This window comes from Bufo gargarizans, chromosome 4 (assembly GCF_014858855.1).
Source record: "Bufo gargarizans isolate SCDJY-AF-19 chromosome 4, ASM1485885v1, whole genome shotgun sequence".
In the NCBI taxonomy this organism is placed as follows: Eukaryota; Metazoa; Chordata; class Amphibia; order Anura; family Bufonidae; genus Bufo; species Bufo gargarizans.
The window spans coordinates 303,696,214-303,719,771 of record NC_058083.1 but is presented as its reverse complement, the minus strand read 5'-3'; the positions used below and the strand labels follow the sequence as shown (position 1 = coordinate 303,719,771).

Sequence of the window (23,558 nt, the reverse complement as noted above, 5' to 3'; positions counted from 1 at the left end):
TGCACAAGTACTGTTCCACCATGTTAGTGAAATGTTGCCTCCTGCTAACATGTTGCGTATCAGGTGGTGGTGCAGTTAGCTGTGGCGTGTTGACAAAACTTTTCCACATCTCTGCCATGCTAACCCTGCCCTCAGAGGAGCTGGCCGTGACACAGCTGCCTTGGCGACCTCTTGCTCCTCCTCTGCCTTGGCCTTGGGCTTCTACTTGTTCCCCTGTGACATTTGGGAATACTCTCAGTAGCGCGTCTACCAACGTGCGCTTGTACTCGCACATCTTCCTATCACGCTCCAGTGCAGGAAGTAAGGTGGGCACATTGTCTTTGTACCGTGGATCCAGCAGGGTGGCAACCCAGTAGTCCGCACACGATAAAATGTGGGCAACTCTGCTGTCGTTGCGCAGGCACTGCAGCATGTAGTCGCTCATGTGTGCCAGGCTGCCCAGAGGTAAGGACAAGCTGTCCTCTGTTGGAGGCGTATCTTCATCGTCCTGCGTTTCCCCCCAGCCACGCACCAGTGATGGGCCCGAGCTGCGTTGGGTGCCACCCCGCTGTGACCATGCTTCTTCCTCATCCTCCTCCACCTCCTCCTCATCCTCGTCCTCCTCGTCCTCCAGTAGTGGGCCCTGGCTGGCCACAATTGTACCTGGCCTCTGCAGTTGCAAAAAACCTCCCTCTGAGTCACTTCGAAGAGACTGGCCTGAAAGTGCTAAAAATTACCCCTCTTCCTCCTCCTCCTCCTCCTCCTCCTGGGCCACCTCCTCTTCCATCATCGCCCTCAAGGAGACATAGAAGTATTATTTTAACGCTGATAACGGCGTCATCGCCACTGGCCATGTTGGTGGATTACTCGAAACAGCGCAACAGGGCACACAGGTCTCGCATGGAGGCCCAGTCATTGGTGGTGAAGTGGTGCTGTTCCGCAGTGCGACTGACCCGTGCGTGCATCAGCTGAAACTCCACTATGGCCTGCTGCTGCTCGAACAGTCTGTCCAGCATGTGCAAGGTGGAGTTCCACCTGATGGGCACGTCGCATATTAGGCGGTGAGCGGGAAGGCCGAAGTTACGCTGTAGCGCAGACAGGCGAGCAGCGGCAGGATGTGAACGCCGGAAGCGCGAACAGGCGGCCCGCACTTTATGCAGCAGCTCTGACATGTCGGGGTAGTTCTGAATGAACTTCTGCACCACCAAATTCAGCACATGCGACAGGCAAGGGATGTGCGTCAAACCGGCTATTCCCAGAGCTGCAACGAGATTTCGCCCATTATCGCACACCACCAGGCCGGGCTTGAGGCTCACCGGCAGCAACCACTCATCGGTCTGTTGTTCTATACCCCGCCACAACTCCTGTGCGGTGTGGGGCCTGTCCCCCAAACATATGAGTTTCAGAATGGCCTGCTGACGTTTACCCCGGGCTGTGCTGAAGTTGGTGGTGAAGGTGTGTGGCTGACTAGATGAGCAGGTGGAAGAAGAGGAGGAGGAAGTCGAGTAGGAGGAGGTGGCAACAGGAGGCAAAGAATGTTGCCCTGTGATCCTTGGCGGCGGAAGGACATGCGCCAAACAGCTCTCCGCCTGGGGCCCAGCTGCCACTACATTTACCCAGTGTGCAGTTAGGGAGATATAGCGTCCCTGGCCGTGCTTACTGGTCCACGTATCTGTGGTTAGGTGGACCTTGCCACAGATGGCGTTGCGCAGTGCACACTTGATTTTATCGGATACTTGGTTGTGCAGGGAAGGCACGGCTCTCTTGGAGAAGTAGTGCCGGCTGGGAACAACATACTGTGGGACAGCAAGCGACATGAGCTGTTTGAAGCTGTCTGTGTCCACCAGCCTAAATGACAGCATTTCATAGGCCAGTAGTTTAGAAATGCTGGCATTCAGGGCCAGGGATCGAGGGTGGCTAGGTGGGAATTTTACGCTTTCTCTCAAATGTTTGTGAGATGGAGAGCTGAACGCTGCCGTGTGACATGGTTTAGATGCTTGGTGACGGAGGTGGTGGTGGTGTTGGTGGTACATCCCCTGTTTGCTGGGCGGCAGGTGCCAACGTTCCTCCAGAGGCGGAGGAAGAGGCCGAGGCGGCAGCAGCAGAAGAGGTAGCAGGGGGAGCCTGAGTGACTTCCTTGTTTTTAAGGTGTTTACTCCACTGCAGTTCATGCTTTGCATGCAGGTGCCTGGTCATGCAGGTTGTGCTAAGGTTCAGAACGGTAATGCCTCGCTTCAGGCTCTGATGGCACAGCGTGCAAACCACTCGGGTCTTGTCGTCAGCACATTGTTTGAAGAAGTGCCATGCCAGGGAACTCCTTGAAGCTGCCTTTGGGGTGCTCGGTCCAAGATGGCGGCGGTCAGTAGCAGACGGAGTCTCTTGGCGGCCGGTGTTCTGCTTTTGCCCACTGCTCCCTCTTTTGCTACGCTGTTGGCTCGGTCTCACCACTGCCTCTTCCTCCGAACTGTGAAAGTCAGTGGCACGACCTTCATTCCATGTGGGGTCTAGGACCTCATCGTCCCCTGCATCGTCTTCCACCCAGTCTTGATCCCTGACCTCCTGTTCAGTCTGCACACTGCAAAAAGACGCAGCAGTTGGCACCTGTGTTTCGTCATCATCAGAGACATGCTGAGGTGGTATTCCCATGTCCTCATCATCAGGAAACATAAGTGGTTGTGCGTCAGTGCATTCTATGTCTTTCACCGCTGGGGAAGGGCTAGGTGGATGCCCTTGGGAAACCCTGCCAGCGGAGTCTTCAAACAGCATAAGAGACTGCTGCATAACTTGAGGCTGAGACAGTGTCATGGTCTTACCTCCTTGCTGTTCCCTTCGTTTGACATGTGCTGGCGGCCATCTTGGTTTCTGGGTTTTCTTGTAGCCTCCCACCCTGCGGCTCCTCCTTCCCACTGGGAGGAGCTGGATGCCTAGCTCATATATAGGAGGTCTGTGGCTTCAGTTCCTTGCTTGGTCCTCCTGTGTTCACATGCTTCCAAGACTGCTGCTGCTTCTGGTTCCTGATCCTGGCCTCGTCTGACTACCCCGTTGGTTCCTGATTCCGGCTTCGTCTGACTACCCCGTTGGTTCCTGATTCCGGCTTCGTCTGACTACCCCGTTGGTTCCTGTTCCTGGCTTCGTCTGACTACCCTTCTGGTTCCTGACCTCTGTCTCCGCAAGACCCTGCTTCGGTTTAGCCATCCGTTCGGACTTTGCTTACGGCTTGCTCTTCAATAAAACCTTCTTATTTTCCACTTATCTCTTGTTGTACGTCTGGTTCATGGTTCCATGACATTAGGACCAAGCCATGAATTCTGACGGTACAGGGCCACCCTCGCTACCTACGCTGGTTGCCAGACTTGATCAGCAGGATCACCTGTTGGGTCGGTTCGCTGTGGCGTTGCAAACCCTGCTTGAACGCACGGCTCATTTAGCTTCCGTTGCCGATGGGTCGGTTGTCGCTCCTGGGCCCGCTCCTACTGCCGCTCCGGTTGTTGCGCCAGAGTCTACCCTGACACCTGTTGCTGCGCCTGTGGTGTTTCAGGGTATGACCGGTTCTGCCCCCCTTCCACAGCGCTTTGGGGGAGAGCCAACTCAGTGCCGAGGTTTCCTTAACCAGGTGGGCATTTACTTCGAGTTGCTGCCACATGCCTTTCCTACTGAGAGATCAAGGGTGGGCTTCTTGATCTCGCTGCTCTCGGACAAGGCCTTAGCCTGGGCCAGCCCTTTATGGGAGAACAACAATCCGGTGGTTGCCGAGTTTTCCGGTTTTGTTGCTTCTCTTCGGAAGGTATTCGATGTGCCGGCTCGTGCTGCCTCTGCTGCGAAGCTCCTTATGTCCATCAGACAGGGTTCACGATCCGTAGCTGAATACGCCATTGAGTTTCGTACCCTGGCAGCAGAGGTGGGCTGGAATAATGAGGCTCTGGTCGCTGCTTTCTCTCATGGTCTCTCGGATGCCTTGAAGGATGAGGTTGCAGCTAAGGACCTACCAGTGGAGCTCGAGTCTCTTATTTCTTTCCTGATTTTGATTGACACCAGACTCAGGGAGAGACCTTCCTTTAAGGAGAGCCTGCGGAGGTCTCCTAACAGATTGGCGCCTACGTTTGCTGTCCCACCCGTGCCTCCCTCTCCTCCCACGCCTCCTGGGGATGACTTGTCTGGGGGTGAACCCATGCAGCGGGGGTTTGCTCGCCTGTCTGAGGGGGAGAGGGTACTCCGGAGACGCGAGGGCCGATGCATGTACTGTGGTCTCGGTGGGCATTTTCGGTTGGCATGTCCGAACCGTCCGGGAGAACGCTCGCACCTGAGGTCCTGTCGGGGGCAGATCTTGGGTGGAGTCTCCTCGTCCCCGGTTTCCCGTGTTGACAAACCACTGATCACGGTTGTCCTCTCCTGGGTCGGGGGCTCGGTGACGACCCAGGCGTTGGTGGACTCTGGTGCTGGTGGTTTGTTCATTGATAGAGTGTTCGTTGCCGCCAATTCCATTCCTCTGCAGCCTCGAGGTTCCCCACTGGCTCTTGAGGCGATAGACGGCAGACCCCTTCTGCCGCCACACGTGACTCATGAGACCCTTCCAGTGGGGATAGCCATTGGTGCCGTTCACAGAGAGTCGGTCTGTCTCCAGGTTATTTCGTCTCCACACTACTCGGTGGTCTTGGGGTACCCCTGGCTCCAGAAGCATAATCCGACTTTCGATTGGAGATCGGTCGAGATCCTCTCGTGGTCACCGCAGTGTGGGGCTAGTTGCATCCATGGGCCTGTCAAGTTGCTGTGTACTTCCTCGGACTCTCTGTTGCCTCCTGAATACGAAGAGTACCGGGATGTATTCGATAAGGTGCGCGCGGTTGCCCTACCTCCGCACCGCCCATACGATTGTGCCATAGAGTTACAATCCGGTGCCGTTCCTCCTCGTGGCAAAGTCTATCCACTGTCGGTAGCGGAGAATGAGGTCATGGAGGAGTACGTGAGGGAGGCGCTTTCACGCGGACACATTCGCAAATCCTCGTCCCCGGCAGGGGCTGGATTTTTCTTTGTGAAAAAGAAGGGCGGCGAGTTGAGGCCTTGCATCGATTACAGGGGTCTCAATCGCATCACGATCAAGAACGCTTACCCGATACCCTTGATTTCCGAGCTGTTCGATCGCCTCAAAGGGGCCACGGTCTTTACCAAACTCGACCTGAGGGCGGCATATAACCTGGTAAGGATCAAGGCGGGCGATGAGTGGAAGACCGCGTTTAACACCAGGACCGGTCATTATGAATCCTTGGTTATGCCCTTTGGGTTGTGCAATGCGCCCGCAGTCTTCCAGGAATTCATCAACGATGTTTTCCGTGACCTGTTGCAGCAGTGTGTGGTGGTCTATTTGGATGACATCTTGGTATATTCTGCATCCATGGAGGCCCACATTCTGGATGTCAGACGAGTGTTGCAACGCTTACGAGAGAACAAGCTGTTCGGTAAGCTTGAGAAATGCGAATTTCACCGATCCCAGGTAACCTTCTTAGGTTACATCATTTCCGCTGAGGGGTTCTCCATGGATCCTGAGAAGGTTTCGGCTGTCTTACAGTGGCCCCAGCCCAGTGGGCTTCGTGCCCTGCAGCGCTTTTTGGGCTTCGCCAATTATTATCGGAAGTTCATCAGGGACTTTTCCATGCTAGCCAAGCCTCTCACGGATCTGACCAGGAAGGGCAGTAATCCTCAGGTCTGGCCGCTCGAGGCCATCCGAGCTTTTGAGGCTCTAAAGTCCGCCTTTGTGTCGGCTCCGATTCTGTCGCATCCCAACCCTGGGTTGCCTTTTGTCCTCGAGGTGGACGCGTCTGAGACGGGAGTAGGCGCCCTCCTGTCTCAGCGTAGAACACCAGAGGGTCCTCTGCTTCCTTGTGGGTTTTACTCCCGGAAACTGTCTTCCGCGGAGTGCAACTATCAGATTGGTGACAGGGAGTTATTGGCCATCGTGCAGGCCCTTAAAGAATGGAGGCACTTGCTCGAGGGCTCGGTGGTTCCGGTTCTCATCCTGACGGACCACAAGAATCTGACCTACCTCTCTGAGGCCAAGAGATTGACACCACGTCAGGCCAGATGGGCTCTGTTCTTGTCACGTTTTAATTACGTGGTCTCCTACCTACCCGGCTCCAAGAACATCAGAGCGGATGCCTTATCACGGCAGTACTCCGAGCTGTCCGGGGAGGAGTCGATTCCGACTACGGTCATACCCCCGAATCAGATCCTGGCCGCTATTCGCACCAGCCTGACTTCTCCTCTGGGTGAGCAGATTTTGGCGGCTCAATCTGGTGCTCCCTCTGGGAGACCCAACGGCAGATGTTTTGTGCCTGAGGAGTTGCGCACTCGGTTGTTGCGAACCTACCATAACTCCAAGGCCGCGGGGCACCCTGGAAAGAATCAGCTGTCCTGGGCGGTTTCACGTCTGTTCTGGTGGCCTTCTCTACGTTCCGACATCGCCGCATATGTAGCGGCATGCTCCGTTTGTGCCCAGAGTAAGTCCCCTCGGCACCTTCCGTTGGGTCTTTTGCAACCCATAGCCACCGGGGAGCGTCCATGGTCACACCTGGGGATGGATTTCATTGTGGACCTCCCTGCATCCCGAGGCCATACGGTCATTCTCATGATTGTGGATCGGTTTTCCAAAATGTGCCACTGTGTTCCTCTCAAGAAGTTACCCTCTGCACAAGAGTTGGCCTCGATTTTTGCCAGGGAGGTCTTCCGGTTGCACGGTTTGCCCAAGGAGATTGTGTCGGATCGGGGGAGTCAGTTTGTGTCCAGGTTCTGGCGCGCCTTTTGCTCCCAGTTGGGGATTCATCTCTCTTTCTCCTCGGCTTACCACCCTCAGTCCAATGGGGCCGCAGAACGATCCAATCAGGCCTTGGAGCAATTCCTTCGTTGCTATGTCTCCGATCACCAAGACAATTGGGTTGACCTCCTGCCTTGGGCTGAGTTTGCCAGGAACACGGCGGTGAACTCTTCCTCTGGGACGTCTCCCTTCATGGCCAATTATGGGTTCCAACCTGCCGTGTTACCGGAGGTATTCTCTCCCCAGGATATTCCGGCTGTGGAGGATCACCTTTCCGTCCTACGTGCTTCTTGGGTACAGATCCAGAGGTCCCTTGAGGTCTCTGCGCAGCGCCAGAAACTCCAGGCTGATCGCAGACGAGCGCCCGCTTCGGTTTAGCCATCCGTTCGGACTTTGCTTACGGCTTGCTCTTCAATAAAACCTTCTTATTTTCCACTTATCTCTTGTTGTACGTCTGGTTCATGGTTCCATGACAGACAGTTTCCCTGGTATGCATGGGGGTGATGTGACAGACTGATGGGGTTGGTTTTCAGGCGCCATCTGTGCGCTTTCTGCAGAAGACTGGGTGGGAGATAATGTGAACATGCTGGATCCACTGTCGGCCGAACGGCCACGTCCTCTCCCAGCACCAGAAGGTCCACTAACACCACCACGACCATGTCCGCGTCTGCGTCCCCTAATAGATGTTTTCCTCATTGTTACTGTTCACCACAATAACAAAAATATTATTTGGCCCAATGTATTGAATTCAAATTCAGGCCTTTTTTTTACAGACACCTAACACTATCTGGCTATCTATGTAGGTACCGTATTACACTAATAAAGGCACAGCAGTAACGACAGATTTAGCTGAATATAAATTTGAGGCCTAGTATTTAGGCGCTGGATGACAGGTATACGTTTACGGACAGAATTAGACTTGGAATGGCACAGTAGCGTGTGTGTGAAGTTATTGAGAATGACCCTATCTGCACCTTGAATCTAATATACCCTTTTAGGGATAGATTTAAAGTAGGCCTGATACAGCAGAAACCACAAATTTAGAGAATTGCTAAATTGGGAATTGTATTTCAATCCAGAACAAAAACTGTGCTTTGACGGACACTAAATAACTTGACCAGCCACAGCAATAACGACAGATTTAGATGAATATAAATTTGAGGCCTATTATTTAGGTGCTGGGTGACAGGTATACGTTTACACACAGAATTAGACTTGGAATTGCATAGTAGCGTGTGTGTGAAGTTATTGAGAATAACCCTATCTGCACCTTGAATCTTATATACCCTTTTAATGAATAGATTTAAAGTAGCCCTGATACAGCAGAAACCACTAATTTAGGAAATTGCTAAGTTGGGAATTGTATTTCAACCCTGAACAAAAATATATCCTTTGCCAGACAGCAGACAGTATTACAATTGGCTGGCCACAGCTGAAACACCAGTATTGCTATTTTGGCAATTGTATTTCACCCCTCAATAAAATAGCAAGCACAGCCAAGCCCCTGATGTAGAATATAGGCAAAAAATAACCACACTATTGATGGTTAAATGCACTTGGTGACAGCTTGCCCCTGATGTAGGATATAGCCAAAAAATTACCACACTATTGATGGTTAAATGCACTTGGTGACAGCTTGACCCTGATGTAGGATATAGCCAAAAAATAACCACACTATTGATGGTTAAATGCACTTGGTGACAGCTTGACCCTGATGTAGGATATAGCCAAAAAATAACCACACTATTGATGGTTAAATGTACTTGGTGGCAGCTTGTGCTGGCGCACCACAAGACACAAAATGGCCGCCGATCACCCCAGTAAAAAGTGACTGAAAAACGCTCTGGGCAGCCTTGAATAGCAGCAGTTCAATGATCCAAAGCTGTAGATCGATCACTGAATTAAGTCTTTTGGAGGAGTTAATCACTGCTTAATTTCGCCCTAACGTCACAGCTGCAACCTCTCCCTACACTGATCAGAGCAGAGTGACGTGCGGCGCTACGTGACTCCAGCTTAAATAGAGGCTGGGTCACATGCTGCACTGGCCAATCACAGCCATGCCAATAGTAGGCATGGCTGTGACGGCCTCTTGGGGCAAGTAGTATGACGCTTGTTGATTGGCTGCTTTGCAGCCTTTCAAAAAGCGCCAAGAAAGCGACGAACACCGAACCCGAACCCGGACTTTTACTAAAATGTTCGGGTTCGGGTCCGTGTCACGGACACCCCAAAATTCGGTACGAACCCGAACTATACAGTTCGTGTACGCTCATCCCTACACATTAACTTATATTTTCCCTGTTATTTTAAAACCATTGTTTTATTGGAACAGCTACTTTTGATTTAATTTACAAAATTCTCAATTCAATACATTTAAGGCCTATTCTTAAACTCAGCATTTTTAAGCAATTCCTATGTCCATTGTGTAAATTCCCTTCAATGTTACATTGATAAATAAACATTGATAAATAAAATAACATTGGCTGACATCAGTATTTTTATTCTTGTTGTGTTTTAGGACCAAAAATTTATTTTGGATCTTGGCTGAACTGATATTATGTACCGATGCTAAAAAATGTATTTACTCTTTATTTGTGTTTTCTATAGAAATCAATGAAATCCATCAAGGGATCATTAATTACATTTTATCTAGCATATTGTAACTTTTCTGAATTGGTCATAACTTTATATGAATGATTGATTGTTAACTGTTTTCTTGTTCTTGTCTATAGAATTAGATAGTTACATAAATTGAAAAGTATTTATTTTGATGTCTGTGTATTAAGAAGCATCTCAAGCATGCCTTTGCATTAATCCTACCTTGCAGTCAAAGTTCCTACTTATATCAGGGACTACATGTGTGATGGATTAGGAACTTAGAGCACTTATATGTGTTCTGTTATTTTAGCCATATTTATAAAAAGTTGTAAAAGCCGATTAACATGCAACTAGATGTATTCTATATATAGAGAAATTTATTTATCAATATTGTTTATGCAATTTTTATTTTTTTAGAAATAACAGTGCGAAAACCGAAACAAGTACCTGCAGAAATAAAGAAAGGTGACAGTGAATGTACCATTTCTATTATATAGAATATAAAGTATATTTGGATATTGTATACAGTTCAGTCTTCTGACCTGTTCACTTGTAATACATTTTGTAATGTTATCAAAGTTAAATTTCTCCACGTAATTCTGCACTCAGTGCCCCATAGTGAAAAATTGAAAACAGAATGATCAAAATCTTTGATAATTTATTTAATAGTATAAAAACTAAAATTTTGTATCAACATAAGTATTCACACCCTCTACCCAGTACCTAGTTGAAGCACCTTTGACAGTGATTACAGCTTCCAGTCTTCTTGGGTATGATGACATATGATTTGGCGACTTTCTGACATTCTTTTGTGCAGATCCTCTCAAGCTCTGTCAGGTTAGATGGGGACCATCAGTGGACAGCCATTTTCAGATCTCTCCAAAGACATTCAATTAGGTTTAATCAGCACACTGGATCAGGTTTTTATTAAAAATATATCTGTACTTTGCTCCATTCAGCATTTCTTCAACGCTAACTAGTCTCCCTTTCTGAAGAACTAAAAAACATCCCAACAGCCTGATGATGCTACGAACCACATGCTTCAATCTTGTTTATCGCAGTCTGAGAGTCATTTATATGCTTCTTGTAGACTTATATGTGTCTTTTAATGAGGAGAGTTTTTTTTTTTTTAATGGCCACTCTGCATTAAAGCCCAGATTGATGCAATGGTATTGTGATAGTTGACGTTCTGGAAGTGTTTCCGATCTGCACACAGGATCTTTTGAGCTCAGCCACACTAACCAATATGTTCTTGATCACCATTCTTACCAAGGCCCTTCTCCCCTAATTACTTTGTTTAGTGGGGTGGTCTAGGAAGAGTCCTGATGGTTATGGTTTATTTTTATATTTAAATTTGGGAAATGGGGTAAATAGTTTTATTTTATAATTTTGTATAAATTTAATACATTTATTATAGTTTTTAATATATTTTTTTACATTCTCCACAATAGCTTTTAGTTTCCTTAGGGAACTGGGACCTAAAATCTTCTGATCGCTTGTCCCATACACCACAATTGAATACTATTGCAGTCTATGGGATTCTGAGACACTACCTGCTGAGCCATGCCTCATGCAGAGCTTTACAGAAAGCTCCAGGCTGTTATGGCCAGTGCCCCAAGATTTCACTGTGGGGGCTCCAATTGAATGGCAGAGGGAGCCCCCTCCCTCTGCCTAATCCCATAGATGCCGTGATCGCTAATTACCTCACCAACTAAAGGGTTAAATGACAAGATTAGGTATGTTCATTGCAGCCTGGTTCCTGCTGTATTGTACAGTCTGCAACATCTGTGTTTGCACCCGGATAAGTTCAACAGCCAACTCCATACAACCCTTTAAGCATAATAACATACATGTACTTAAGTGGTTAAAATAATATGATAATTACAAACAATAGCATTAAAGTATAGCTTGTCTTGTACTTAATGTTTAAGTGTAATTTAGTTGTCACCAAAAATAGTGGAATTTACATATTTGAATTATCTTTCTTAGAAACCCTGGAGACAACTGTTGAAAAAATATCAAAGGAAGGTAATTTTCTACTGTACCTTTTTTATTGAAATAATTTATGCCACAATCTGTATTAACTTTCTCCATTTCATAGGCATACTATACCATTTGCAGCATTTAACCTTTCAGTTATACTGGGAGCTGATAGAACTTCTCAGAAGTCAATCATCAGATTTCTTAGTTCATTTAATGTGGAAATTATGTATTTGCATTCTCAATGTTATTGGGTAAAGTGATTAGAATGTCTTAATGTCTACTGTTATTTACTGTATTTTACTTGCTTATATGGCACCAACATATTCCACAGCGCTTTATAGACATTGTCATCATTATATGTTTTGAGTGTAGGATGAAACCCGTACAAACATACTCCATCCAGATGTTGTCCTTGTTCAGATTTGAACTTAGGACCCCAGCGCTACAAGACACCACTGCGAATCACTCAAAATTCAATTCCGGTTCGATTTAGGCGAATCAGTTGACTGATTCTATTCAAGACCCGAATCTACCCAAATTGAAAGTACTCCAATTGACCTGGAATTTTGAGTATGGCACTCTGAAGGTGTTTTTTTTTCTCTTTAGTCTCTGATTTTTCTTTTAATCATTATTTTCTCTATCTCTGTCTCTTTCCCCAAAATTGCCTGAATCAAATCACCCAAAATTCGGATTCAGATGCACCTCAAATTTTTACAATATTCTAGTCAAATCTAATTCTTTTAAGGTTAATTCACAGATGTATAATCACTATATAAAGATATAATTCTAAATTTTACTAAGATTTTTTCATCAAGGTTATTATTATGATGATGCTCTAAAATATAGTAGGTGTAAACTGCAATGCTAACATCAGCACCCAGCAAGGTGACTGTGTTTTGTGTCCTGTGCAATTTCTCCTTACCTGTATCTACACTTTTGGAGGGTGCCATTATATAATTTATCATTTTCAGAACCTCTCTCATTAGGAGCTCAAACTAAGGACCCAGGAAGGTGGAAACACTACTGTTTAGTTAAAGATCAGTTGTAAAGATACTCGTATTTAAAGGAAAAGAACATCTGTCAGATCTAATACAATCCAGTTGAAAGAAACATGTAAAATGAATTAGTTCAACCTGCCATCAGATGACAGTCTAAAATATTGTAAAACAAAATCACTTGAAATTTTACTGTAAGTTATTGAACTTTTTTTTTCCTCTATATTTTCAGAATCTCCAGAGAAGCCACAGAAAACAACAGAGGAAACAAAAGGTAAATTAACTACTGACACCTACCGTAGTATTTCTACTCATCCTACTCTTTCTTCTTGTTTAAATAGTTTATCTACCGGTAATTCCTATTTTTGTAGGATATTATTGAGTCATGTATAATATACTTTCTCATAGTTATTACTTAGTATTATGAAAAACACTGACCTAACCAGAAGCTATAGATGAGTGTTTGCCAAATATTAATATACATGAATTAGTTCTTTCTTCAAAAGAAAGCAGAAAATGCCCAAAATACTGCATACAGTAACAGTTGTAGTGTAAATATGTAATGCTATAAGCTGAATGCAGTGCTTTATTAGGCTATTTTAATTACCAACGTATACTATTAAAAGAACCATTTGGGAAAAAAAAAACACTAAAAGAAGCCATGAGACTTTATGAAAGTTAACAACTTACATTATACTATTTATATTGTTTTAAAGTACTGTAAAGTAAATATTTTAAAATGTGATCAATATGAAATATACGGTGTCTGAACTTAGAAATAATATTGATGAATCTGCAGCTAAATTACACATATAAATCTATGCAATCCACTGTAACACTCAGACAGGTGTATAATGGCATTTTTAGAGAAAGCTGCATTAAAATGCAAAAGAACAAGTTTACTATAAAAAGAATTTTCATATTTATACAAAATGGAAAATATATCAATTAGATAGATCTACTGTAATTGTTGTGTTAAAAAATAAATCAATTGAGGTGCCATGATTTTGACTTTTGAATTTAAACATAAAATGTGGACATATGACATGAGAAGTTATTAAAACTCATAAAATATGTCAGATAAGCACTAAATTAACGTAAAATAAACATTAGAAGCAATTTATTATTTGTCAAGGTTGTTTGTGTCAGTTTTAGGTCTGTGTTTGGTTTGTACTGGTGCACTTAATTTATGAAATGGCACACATTAATAATGAATTTGGTGCAAGTGCCATGTGGTTTATGTCCAGTAGGGGGCTTGCAACATTTTTTAAACTCTTACAAATTCCGGAGAAGGTAAAATGAGACTTAAAGGGGTTCTCCAAGGCTAGAAAACAATGACTGCCGTCTTCCAAAAACAGTATCACACCTTTCCAGTGTTTGGGTGTGGTATTACAGTTCAGCCTCATTCACTTCAATAGAGCTTAGCTGCAATACCAGACATGTCTGACACTGTTTTTAGATTAAAGCAGCCATGTTTTTCTATTCCTAGACAACCCCTTTAAAACAGATCTAATCTGAAAACTTGCCCTTACTCTTAGCTCTCTTTTTAAAGTGGCATGGGGTAATGCAGGAGAACAAGATTCACAAATTTTGTGCAAAAAACTCATGTGCACCAGCAATTAAATTTTAACACCAGAAAGCAAAACTGTTGCACCAGAATTCATAAATGCTCCCATAGTATTTAAAATGGTTAAGTGGGTTTTCCGAGATTTTAATATTAATGACCTATCTTCAGGATGATAGGTCCTCAATATCAGATCAGAGGGGAATCGGCAACCTTGACAATCAGCTTGTTGAAGGGACGGCCGCGCTCCCTTTATTGTTTATTTGCTTGCCGTCAACATCACAGTGGGAGCAGATAGAGATGGCCTTTTGGTACGCCCCGCGGTCGTTTCGCGGTGAACTTTGCTCGTTCGCGATTCGATGAACATGCAAACATATAGCGATATTCACATGCGCCAAATTCTTTTGCATTGCGCCAATCTTTGACCCATGGCACATCTATTAGGTGGGACAGGAAAGCCAATTGATACGTTTCAGCACAAGGAAACACCCCCACCCTATAACGGAACCTGATCTGGCAGCCATTTTACATTCTGTGTTTTGCCAGTGTAGGGAGAGGTTGCTTTGTGGAGCAGGGACAGACTGTTAGGGACACCAAACTCTAACTAATAGGGCCATAAAAGTCCTTTTAAGGAGTGGTATAGGTGTGCTATCGATAGGTGTGATATACTGAGGGGTGTGATATACTTATAATATACTTTCTAACATAGAAAGTACAGTCGTGGTTAAAAGTTTTGAGAATTACATAAATATTGGAAATTGTAAAAGTTGCTGCTTAAGTTTTTATAATAGCAATTTGCATATACTCCAGAATGTTATAAGGAGTGATCAGATGAATTGCATAGTCCTTCTTTGCCATGAAAATTAACTTAATCCTAAAAAACCTTTCCACTACATTTCATTGCTGTCATTAAAGGACCTACTTTCAGTAATCGTTTTGTTAACTCAGGTGAGAATGTTGACAAGCACAAGGCTGGAGATCATTATGTCAGGCTGATTAGGTTAAAATGGCAGACTTGACCTGTTAAAAGGAGGGTGGTGCTTGAAATCATTGTTCTTCCATTGTTAACCATGGTGACCTGCAAAGAAACGCGTGCAGACATCATTGCGTTGCATAAAAATGGCTTCACAGGCAAGGATATTGTGGCTACTAAGATTGCACCTCAATCAACAATTTATAGGATTATCAAGAACTTCAAGGAATAAGGTTCAATTCTTGTTAAGAAGGCTTCAGGGCGTCGAAGAAAGTCCAGCAAGGGCCAGGATCGTCTCCTAAAGAGGATTCAGCTGCGGGGTCAGAGTGCCACCAGTGCAGAGCTTGCTCAGGAATGGCAGCAGGAAAGTGTGAGAGCATCTGCACACACAGTGAGGCGAAGACTTTTGGAAGATGGCCTCGTGTCAAGAAGGGCAGCAAAGAGGCCACTTCTCTCCCAAAAAAACATCAGGGACAGATTGATCTTCTGCATAAAATATGGTGAATGGACTGCTGAGGACTGGGGCAAAGTCATATTCTCCAATGAAGCTTCTTTCCGATTGTTTGGGGCATCAGGAAAAAGGCTTGTCCGCAGAAGAAAAGGCGAGCGCTACCATCAGTCCTGTGTCATGCCAACAGTAAAGCATCCTGAGACCATTTATGTGTGGGGTTGCTTCTCATCCAAGGGAGTGGGCTCACTCACAATTTTGCCCAAAAACACAGCCATGAATAAAGAATGGTACCAAAACACCGTCCAACAGCAACTTCTTCCAACAATCCAACAACAGTTTGGTGAAGAACAATGCATTTTCCAGCACAATGTGGCACTGTGCCATAAAGCAAAAGTGATAACTAAGTGGCTTGCCATCAGTCAGGAATTGGCCCAGAAGTTGATTGAGAGCATGCCCAGTCGAATTGCAGAGGTCCTGAAAAAGAAGGGCCAACACTGCAAATACTGACTCGCATAAATGTCATGTAATTGTCGAAAAAACGACAATTGAAACATATGAAGTGTGTGTAATTATATTTCAGTGCATCACAGAAACAGCTGAAACATAGATCGAAAAGCAGTTTAGCAGCAAACTTTGTGAAAACTAATATTTGTGTCATTCTCAAAACTTTTGGCCACGACTGTATATTATAGTGCATTTGTATTGTGCAGCAGTTGTGTGCGGTTCTGCTGCAATAACACAGCAATATAGAGGGACAAACACTATTGAAATAACTAATTGCAACTGGTGTGATATACCTGTTGCCCCCCAAAAAACTGATTAAGGGGTGTGATATACCTATAATATACTTTCTAACATAGAAAGTATATAATAGTGCATTTGTATTGTGCAGCAGTTCAGTGTGGTTCTGCTGCGATACCACAGGTATATAGAGGGACAAGCATTAATGGAACAACTATTTGCAACAGGTGTGATATACCTGTTGCCCCCCCAAAAAACTGATTGAGGGGTGCGATATACCTGCTTCCAAAAAAATACAGATGGAGGGGTGCGAGATACCTGCTTCCACCAAATACTGATTAAGGGGTCTCCTATACCTGCTTTCACAAAATATAGATTGAAGGTTGTGATATACCTGCTTTCACCAAATATTGATTAAGGTGTTCTATATACCGTTTTCCACAAAATACTGATTGAGGGGTGGGATATACCTGTTTTTACAAAATGCTGATTAAGGGGTTCTATATACCTAATTCTACAAAATACTGATTTAAGGGTGTGGTATACCTGCTTCCACCAAATATTGATTGAGGCCTGAAATACACTGGCTTCCACAAAATACTGATTGAAGGGTGCAATATACCTGCTTCTACAAAATACTGATTAAGGGGTTCTCTATACTGTACCTGCTTCCACAAAATACTGATTGAGGGGTTCTATATACTGTACCTGCTTCCACAAAATACTGATTGAGGGGTTTGATATTCCTGCCTCCACAAAATACTAATTGAGGGGTGCAATATACCTGCTTCCACAAAATACTGATTAAGGTGTTTAATATACCTGCTTCCACTAAATACAGATTGAGGGGTGCGCTATAACTGCTTCCAATAAATATTGATTCAGGTGTTCTATATACCTGCTTCCACAAACTACTGATTGAGGGGTGCGATATACCTGTTCTCATCAAGAAATATATTGGAAGGGTAGTTGTAACATCAAAAATCACTATCACTGAAAACAACCACCTAAAACATAACTTTTATTAAAAAGCATTAAATATAAATCTCTTACAGGGGACCGATAACACATGGACAAACACAGAATAGAGCTATCCTAGACCAGGTAGACATCAGGGTAAAAGTGGGGCATTAGGTATGGATCCCTAAAAACCGTCCCTCTATTCTGTGTTTGTCCATGTGTTATCGGTCTCCTGTAAGGGATTTATATTTAATGATCTTTAATAAAAGTTATGTTTTAGGTGCGATATACCTGCTTTCACGAAATACTAATTTAGGGGTTTGATTTACCTGCTTCCACAAAATACTGATTGAGAGATGCGACATACCTGCTTCTACAGAATACTGATTAAGGGGTTCGATATACCTGTTTCCACAAAATACTGATTGAGGCCTGCGATATACCTGCTTCTACAAATACTGCTCTTCTCTAGGGACTTTGGCACAGGGTAATTTTGAAAATGACAGGCAGAGGAAGAGGCAGGCCTTTCCATTAAAGTGGTAGGGGTTGGGCAGGTGCACCAGGCTGGAGCCTAAGTGGGAAGTTGGAAAAGGTGCGTGCGATTACGTCAAAGGACGCACCAGAGTTGGATGAGTGGCTCACTCCGCCTTCCGCTTCTGCACCCTCCGCATCCTCTGTATCTGCAACCTCCTCACTCTCTGCTGTGTGCACCCTCAAAGACACCACCACCACCACCATAGCCATTTAACTTGGGTCAGAGGAATCATTTTTCTATCCATTCCCAGACCTTACTGATGCGCAGCCATTCTTGGCATCTGATCAGGAATATGAGGTAGCAACGACTGCCACTCAGCGGTCTGACAACAGTACCCAGATTAGACCAAGGAAGAGTGGTCACTGCTGTTGCTGCCTACTCCGCGATCTCTAATGTCAGTGGTGGTGAAAGTGTCGATGATGATGTGTCGATGGACGTCACGTGGGTGTTCACAAGAGAGGGAGAGGAGGGGAGTTCAGAGGAAAACGACGGAGCAGCAGATAGGGAGAAGGAGGAGAAGCAGGAAGAACTCGCAGTGCGCAGGAGGAAAAAAGCGGACTACAAATGTATTTGGAGCCAGCCATCGACCATGCACAGTCACATCTGGCATTCCCAGGACGCCGGCACATGGCTCAGCAGTGTGGGATTTTTTAAATGTTTTCGCTGCTGACAATAGTGTTGCCATCTGTGCTGTCAACGCATAAGTCGCGGTAAGCCTAACACTCACCTAGGGACAACCGTCTTAAGAAGGCACCTGGCCTCCCATCACCGAGCCCAATGGGAGCAACACCGTCAGAACTCACAAAGCCACACTCCCTCTTCCACTCCCTCCCCCCCAGCTTCCCAGAACCTATTTGACGTGCCAGGTAAGACGTTGCCATGCTGTGCTGCGGCTGTTGTGCCAGGAAGCCAAGAGCCACACCGGTCCTGCACTGCATTCAGCTCTGCGGTCACAGGCCGATCAGTGGCTAACCCCGCTCAATTTGACAGTTGGCAAAATGGTGTGCGACAACGGTGCCAATCTGCTGAGCGCACTGAAACAGGGTAAAATGGCACACATGCCATGCATGGCACATGTCCTGAACTTAGTCATGCAGTGATTAGTTGCCAAATACCCAGGGTTTCAGGACATGTTGCGGCAGGCCAGGAAAATCTCTGGCCATTTTAGAAGATCTTACATGGCCATGGCTCACCTTGCAGACGTTCAGCGGTGATACCAATTGCCTGTTAGACATCTGATTTGTGACTGCCCGACGCACTGGAACTCCACCTTGTATATGCTTGATAGGCTGCTCCAGCAGAAACATGCCATTAACGACTACCTGTACAAACTCTGCGGCAGGACAGGTTCTGGGGAGTTTTTTATTCTTTTTCACCGCATCAGTTGCTGTTCATGCAGAACGCATGCAGACTTCTGCGGCTTTTTGATTAGATCAGTTGCAGCCAGGGCGCCATCAGTGACATCGTACCTTACGCCTTCTTTCTGGAGCATGCATTGCATCATGTCATTGATCAAGCTGTCAAGGAGCAGGAAGATGAGGAAGTCGCAATGCTGAATGAATTTCCAGTGGGCTACCCCATCTGAGACAAGTCAGCAGGAGTCTGAAGAGAAGTCAGAGGAGGATGGTTCATGGGGGGAGGAGGAGCAAGAAGAGCAGGCTTACACTTTTTTGGGATCCCTGGTGTTGTCTGTGGGTGGGCGGAGGAGACCGAGGGCGACATTCTCCTGGGCGATGAGCAGGAGCCAGGCCGCTCCACCACTTCCAATTTAGTGCAAATAGGGGCCTTCATGCTCCAGTGTTTGAAGAGGGACCCCCCGTATAAAAAGCATATAGGACAAGGACCAGTACTGGGTGACAACGTACTTAGACCCTGTACAAACACAAAATGGCGGACATGTTACCAGCATCACAGAGGGCTGTCAGAATGCAGCATTTCCAAGCCTTGCTTCAAGAGATGCTGCATTCTGCTGTTGTGGGCTAGTGATGTCCCGAACTATTCGCCGTCGAATAGTTCCCAGGGAACATAGCTTGTTCGCGTTCGCCGCTGCGGGCGAACATATGCGATGTTTGGTCCGCCCCCTATACATCATCATTGAGTAAACTTTGACCCTCTACCTCACAGTCAGCAGACACATTCCAGCGAATCAGCAGCAGACCCTCCCTCCTAGACCCTCCCACCTCCAGGACAGCATCCATTTTAGATTCATTCGGAATCTGATTTCACAGAGAGAGGAGGGAGAGTGTAGCTGCTGCTGATTCAATAGGGAAAGCATTAGCTAGGGCATTGTTCTGTGTCCACAGACTCATCTGCTGTAAGGACAGCATCCAGACAACACAACCCAATAAGCCCTTTTCAGGGCTGGTACATCAGTCTGCTTCTTTTTTTTTTCTTATATATTTTGCAGTTGCCTGGCTGCCCGTGTGTGAGAGGCTGCAGGCTCAGTCATAGACAGCACTGTGTGCACAGTGCACACCATTCATGCAGAGTGTGACAGAAACTACCTTGCAGATAAAAAAAAATTATATTTAATATTTTTCTGTGTTCTAATCACATTTGCAAGCCCGTGTGTGTCAGGCCCCCAGACATACTGTATTGTGTCCAATGGCTAGTGGCTGGTTCGGCCTGCACTCATACCGTTACAGGGTGTCATTCGCCCAAATACCTTTCAGGAAAAAAAATTATATTTAAAATTTAACTGTGATCTAATCACATTTGCAAGTCCGTGTGTGTCAGGCCCCCACACATACTGTATTGTGTCCACTGGCTAGTGGCTGGTTCGGCCTGCACTCATACCGTTACAGGGTGTCATTCGCCCAAATACCTTTCAGAAAATAAAATTATATTTAAAATTTAACTGTGATCTAATCACATTAGCAAGCCCGTGTGTGTCAGGCGCCCACACACACTCTATTTTGTCTACTGGCTAGTGGCTGGTTTGGCCTGCACTCATACCGTTACAGGGTGTCATTCGCCCAAATACCTTTCAGAAAAAAAAAATTATTTAAAATTTAACTGTGATCTAATCACATTTGCAAGTCCGTGTGTGTCAGGCCCCCACACATACTGTATTGTGTCCACTGGCTAGTGGCTGGTTCGGCCTGCACTCATACCGTTACAGGGTGTCATTCGCCCAAATACCTTTCAGAAAATAAAATTCTATTTAAAATTTAACTGTGATCTAATCACATTTGCAAGCCCGTGTGTGTCAGGCCCCACACATACTGTATTGTGTCCACTGGCTAGTGGCTGGTTCGGCCTGCACTCATACCATTACAGGGTGTCATTCGCCCAAATACCTTTCAGAAAAAAAAATTCTATTTAAAATTTAACTGTGATCTAATCACATTTGCAAGCCCGTGTGTGTCAGGCCCCCACACATACTGTATTGTGTCCACTGGCTAGTGGCTGGTTCGGCCTGCACTCATACCGTTACAGGGTGTCATTCGCCCAAATACCTTTCAGAAAAAAAAAATCGATTTAAAATTTAACTGTGATCTAATCACATTTGCAAGCCCGTATGTATCAGGCCCCCACACATACTGTATTGTGTCCACTGGCTAGTGGCTAGGCCTGCACTCATACCGTTACAGGGTGTCATTCACCCAAATACCTTTCAGAAAAAAAAAATATATTTTTTAAATTTAACTGTGATCTAATCACATTTGCAAGCCCGTGTGTGTCAGCCAGGCCCACACAGACTGAACTGTGCCCACTGCCCACCAATTATATAGAGTGGCACAGTACCTTGCACGCATAGTAACACTTATCAAATAAAAAAATGACAGGCAAAGGCAGGCCACGCCGCAGGGGCCATCGTGTTCGTGGTGCTGTGATTTCCACTGGCCCTGGAATAATGCCCAGTGTTCAGAGGCCACGTACCCTGAACCCAAAAAATTCTGAGAAAATAGTTGACTGTCTTACACAGGACACCCACTCTTCAACAGCTTCCGCTAAGAACCTTGACGCACCATTCTCCTCCAGCTCAGCTTTGGTCACCACTCTCCCGCCCGCCGCCACCACTACCACTACCACCACAGCCACCACAGCCACTTCACTTGATCCCTCAGAGGAGTTATTTACACATCAGTTGGATGAAATTAGTGATGCACAACCATTATTGCCAGCGGATGTAGATAACAGGGATATGTCTCAGTCAGGCAGCATTACACACATGGACGTACAGTGTGATGATGATGATGATGATGATGATGTTGTACCCGCTGCTGCTTCCTTTGCTGAGGTGTCAGATACAAGTGAAGCGGTTGATGATGACGATGTGTCCGTGGATGCCACGTGGGTGCCTGCTCGAAGAGAAGAAGAAGAGGGGGAAAGTTCAGAAGGGGAGACAGAGAGAAGGAGGAGACGAGTTAAAAGCAGGGGGAGGTCGTCGCAAGGAGCTAGTGGCACAGTCAGACAGCATGTATCGGCACCCGGGGTCAGCCAGACAGCACGCCAATCAACGCATGCTGTTGCCACCACCAGAATGCCGTCATTGCAAAGCTGAGCAGTGTGGCATTTTTTTTTGTGTGTCTGCCTCTGACAACAGCGATGCTATTTGCAACCTGTGTCAAAAGAAAAAGAGTCGTGGGAAATCCAACACCCACCTAGGTACAACTGCTTTGTGAAGGCACATGATCGCACATCACAAACGCCTATGGGATCAACACATGATGACGAGTAGAAACAGCACACAAGCTCAAAGGCACCAGCCACGTCAACCACTGCTGTCCTCCTTGCCCCCTCTCAACCACCACTCCGCCTCTCACCTTGAGCAGTTCCATCTCATCTGCCCACAGTCAGGTGTCTGTTAAGGAAATGTTTGAGCGTAAGAAGCCAATGTCACAGAGTCACCCCCTTGCCCGGCGTCTGACAGCTGCCTTGACGGAACTCTTAGCCTGCCAGCTTTTACCATACCAGCTGGTGGAGTCTGAGGCCTTCAAAAAATTTGTCGCTATTGGGACACCAGAGTGGAAGGTACCCGGACGATTTTTTTTTCTAATAAGGCAATCCCAAACCTCTACTCGGTGATTGAAAAGGAAGTCATGGCATCTCTGGCATACAGTGTTGGGGCAAGGGTCCATCTGACCACTGATACCTGGTCTGCAAAGCACGGTCAGGGCAGGTATATCACCTACACTGCGCATTGGGTCAACCTGCTGACGGCTGCCAAGCATGGAATGCGTGGCTCTGCAGCGGAATTGGTGACACCACCACGACTTGCAGGCAGGCCTACTGCCACCTCCTCTACTCCTCCTACTCCATCCTCTTCCATAACCTCCTCGGCTGAGTCCTCTTCTGCTGCGGCGTCTGGCTGCACATCAACTGAACCCCCCAGCTCCCCAGGGGCTATTCCACATCCCGGATACAACAGTGTCACGCTGTCTTGGGGTTGACTTGCCCGAAAGCAGAGAGCCACACCGGACCAGCACTCCTGAACGCACAGGTGGATCAGTGGCTGACCCAGCACCAACTGGAGATCGGCAAAGTGGTGTGTGACAATGGAAGCAATTTGTTGGCGGCATTGAATTTGGGCAAGTTGTCACATGTGCAGTGCATGGCACATGTGTTGAATCTCATCGTACAACGCTTTGTGTCTAAGTACCCAGGCTTACAGGACGTCCTCAAGCAGGCCAGGAAGGTGTGTGGCCATTTCAGGCGTTCCTACACGGCCATGGCGCACTTTGCAGACATTCAGCGCCGAAACAACATGCCAGTGAGGCGCTTGATTTGCGACAGCCCGACACGTTGGAATTCAACACTCCTAATGTTCGACCGCCTGCTCCAACAAGAAAAAGCCGTCAACGAGTATTTGTATGACCAGGGTGCTAGGACAGCTTCTGCGGAGCTGGGAATTTTTTTGCCACGTTACTGGACGCTCATGCGCAATGCCTGTAGGCTCATGCGTCCTTTTGAGGAGGTGACAAACCTAGTCAGTCGCACCGAAGGCACCATCAGCGACCTCATCCCATTTGTT

The 23,558-nt window shown here is 46.2% G+C and overlaps 1 protein-coding gene across 1 annotated transcript in view; it reads left to right on the top strand.

The window, feature by feature from the left end:
* Positions 1-23,558, top strand: part of LOC122935391 (titin homolog) — an 848,771-nt gene that overhangs the window by 609,357 nt on the left and 215,856 nt on the right. Inside the window, exons 69-71 of the mRNA XM_044291163.1 lie at positions 9,797-9,844; positions 11,369-11,407; positions 12,590-12,631. Of these exons, the coding sequence (XP_044147098.1) occupies positions 9,797-9,844; positions 11,369-11,407; positions 12,590-12,631 (129 nt within the window). The remainder of the gene's footprint in view (positions 1-9,796; positions 9,845-11,368; positions 11,408-12,589; positions 12,632-23,558) is intronic.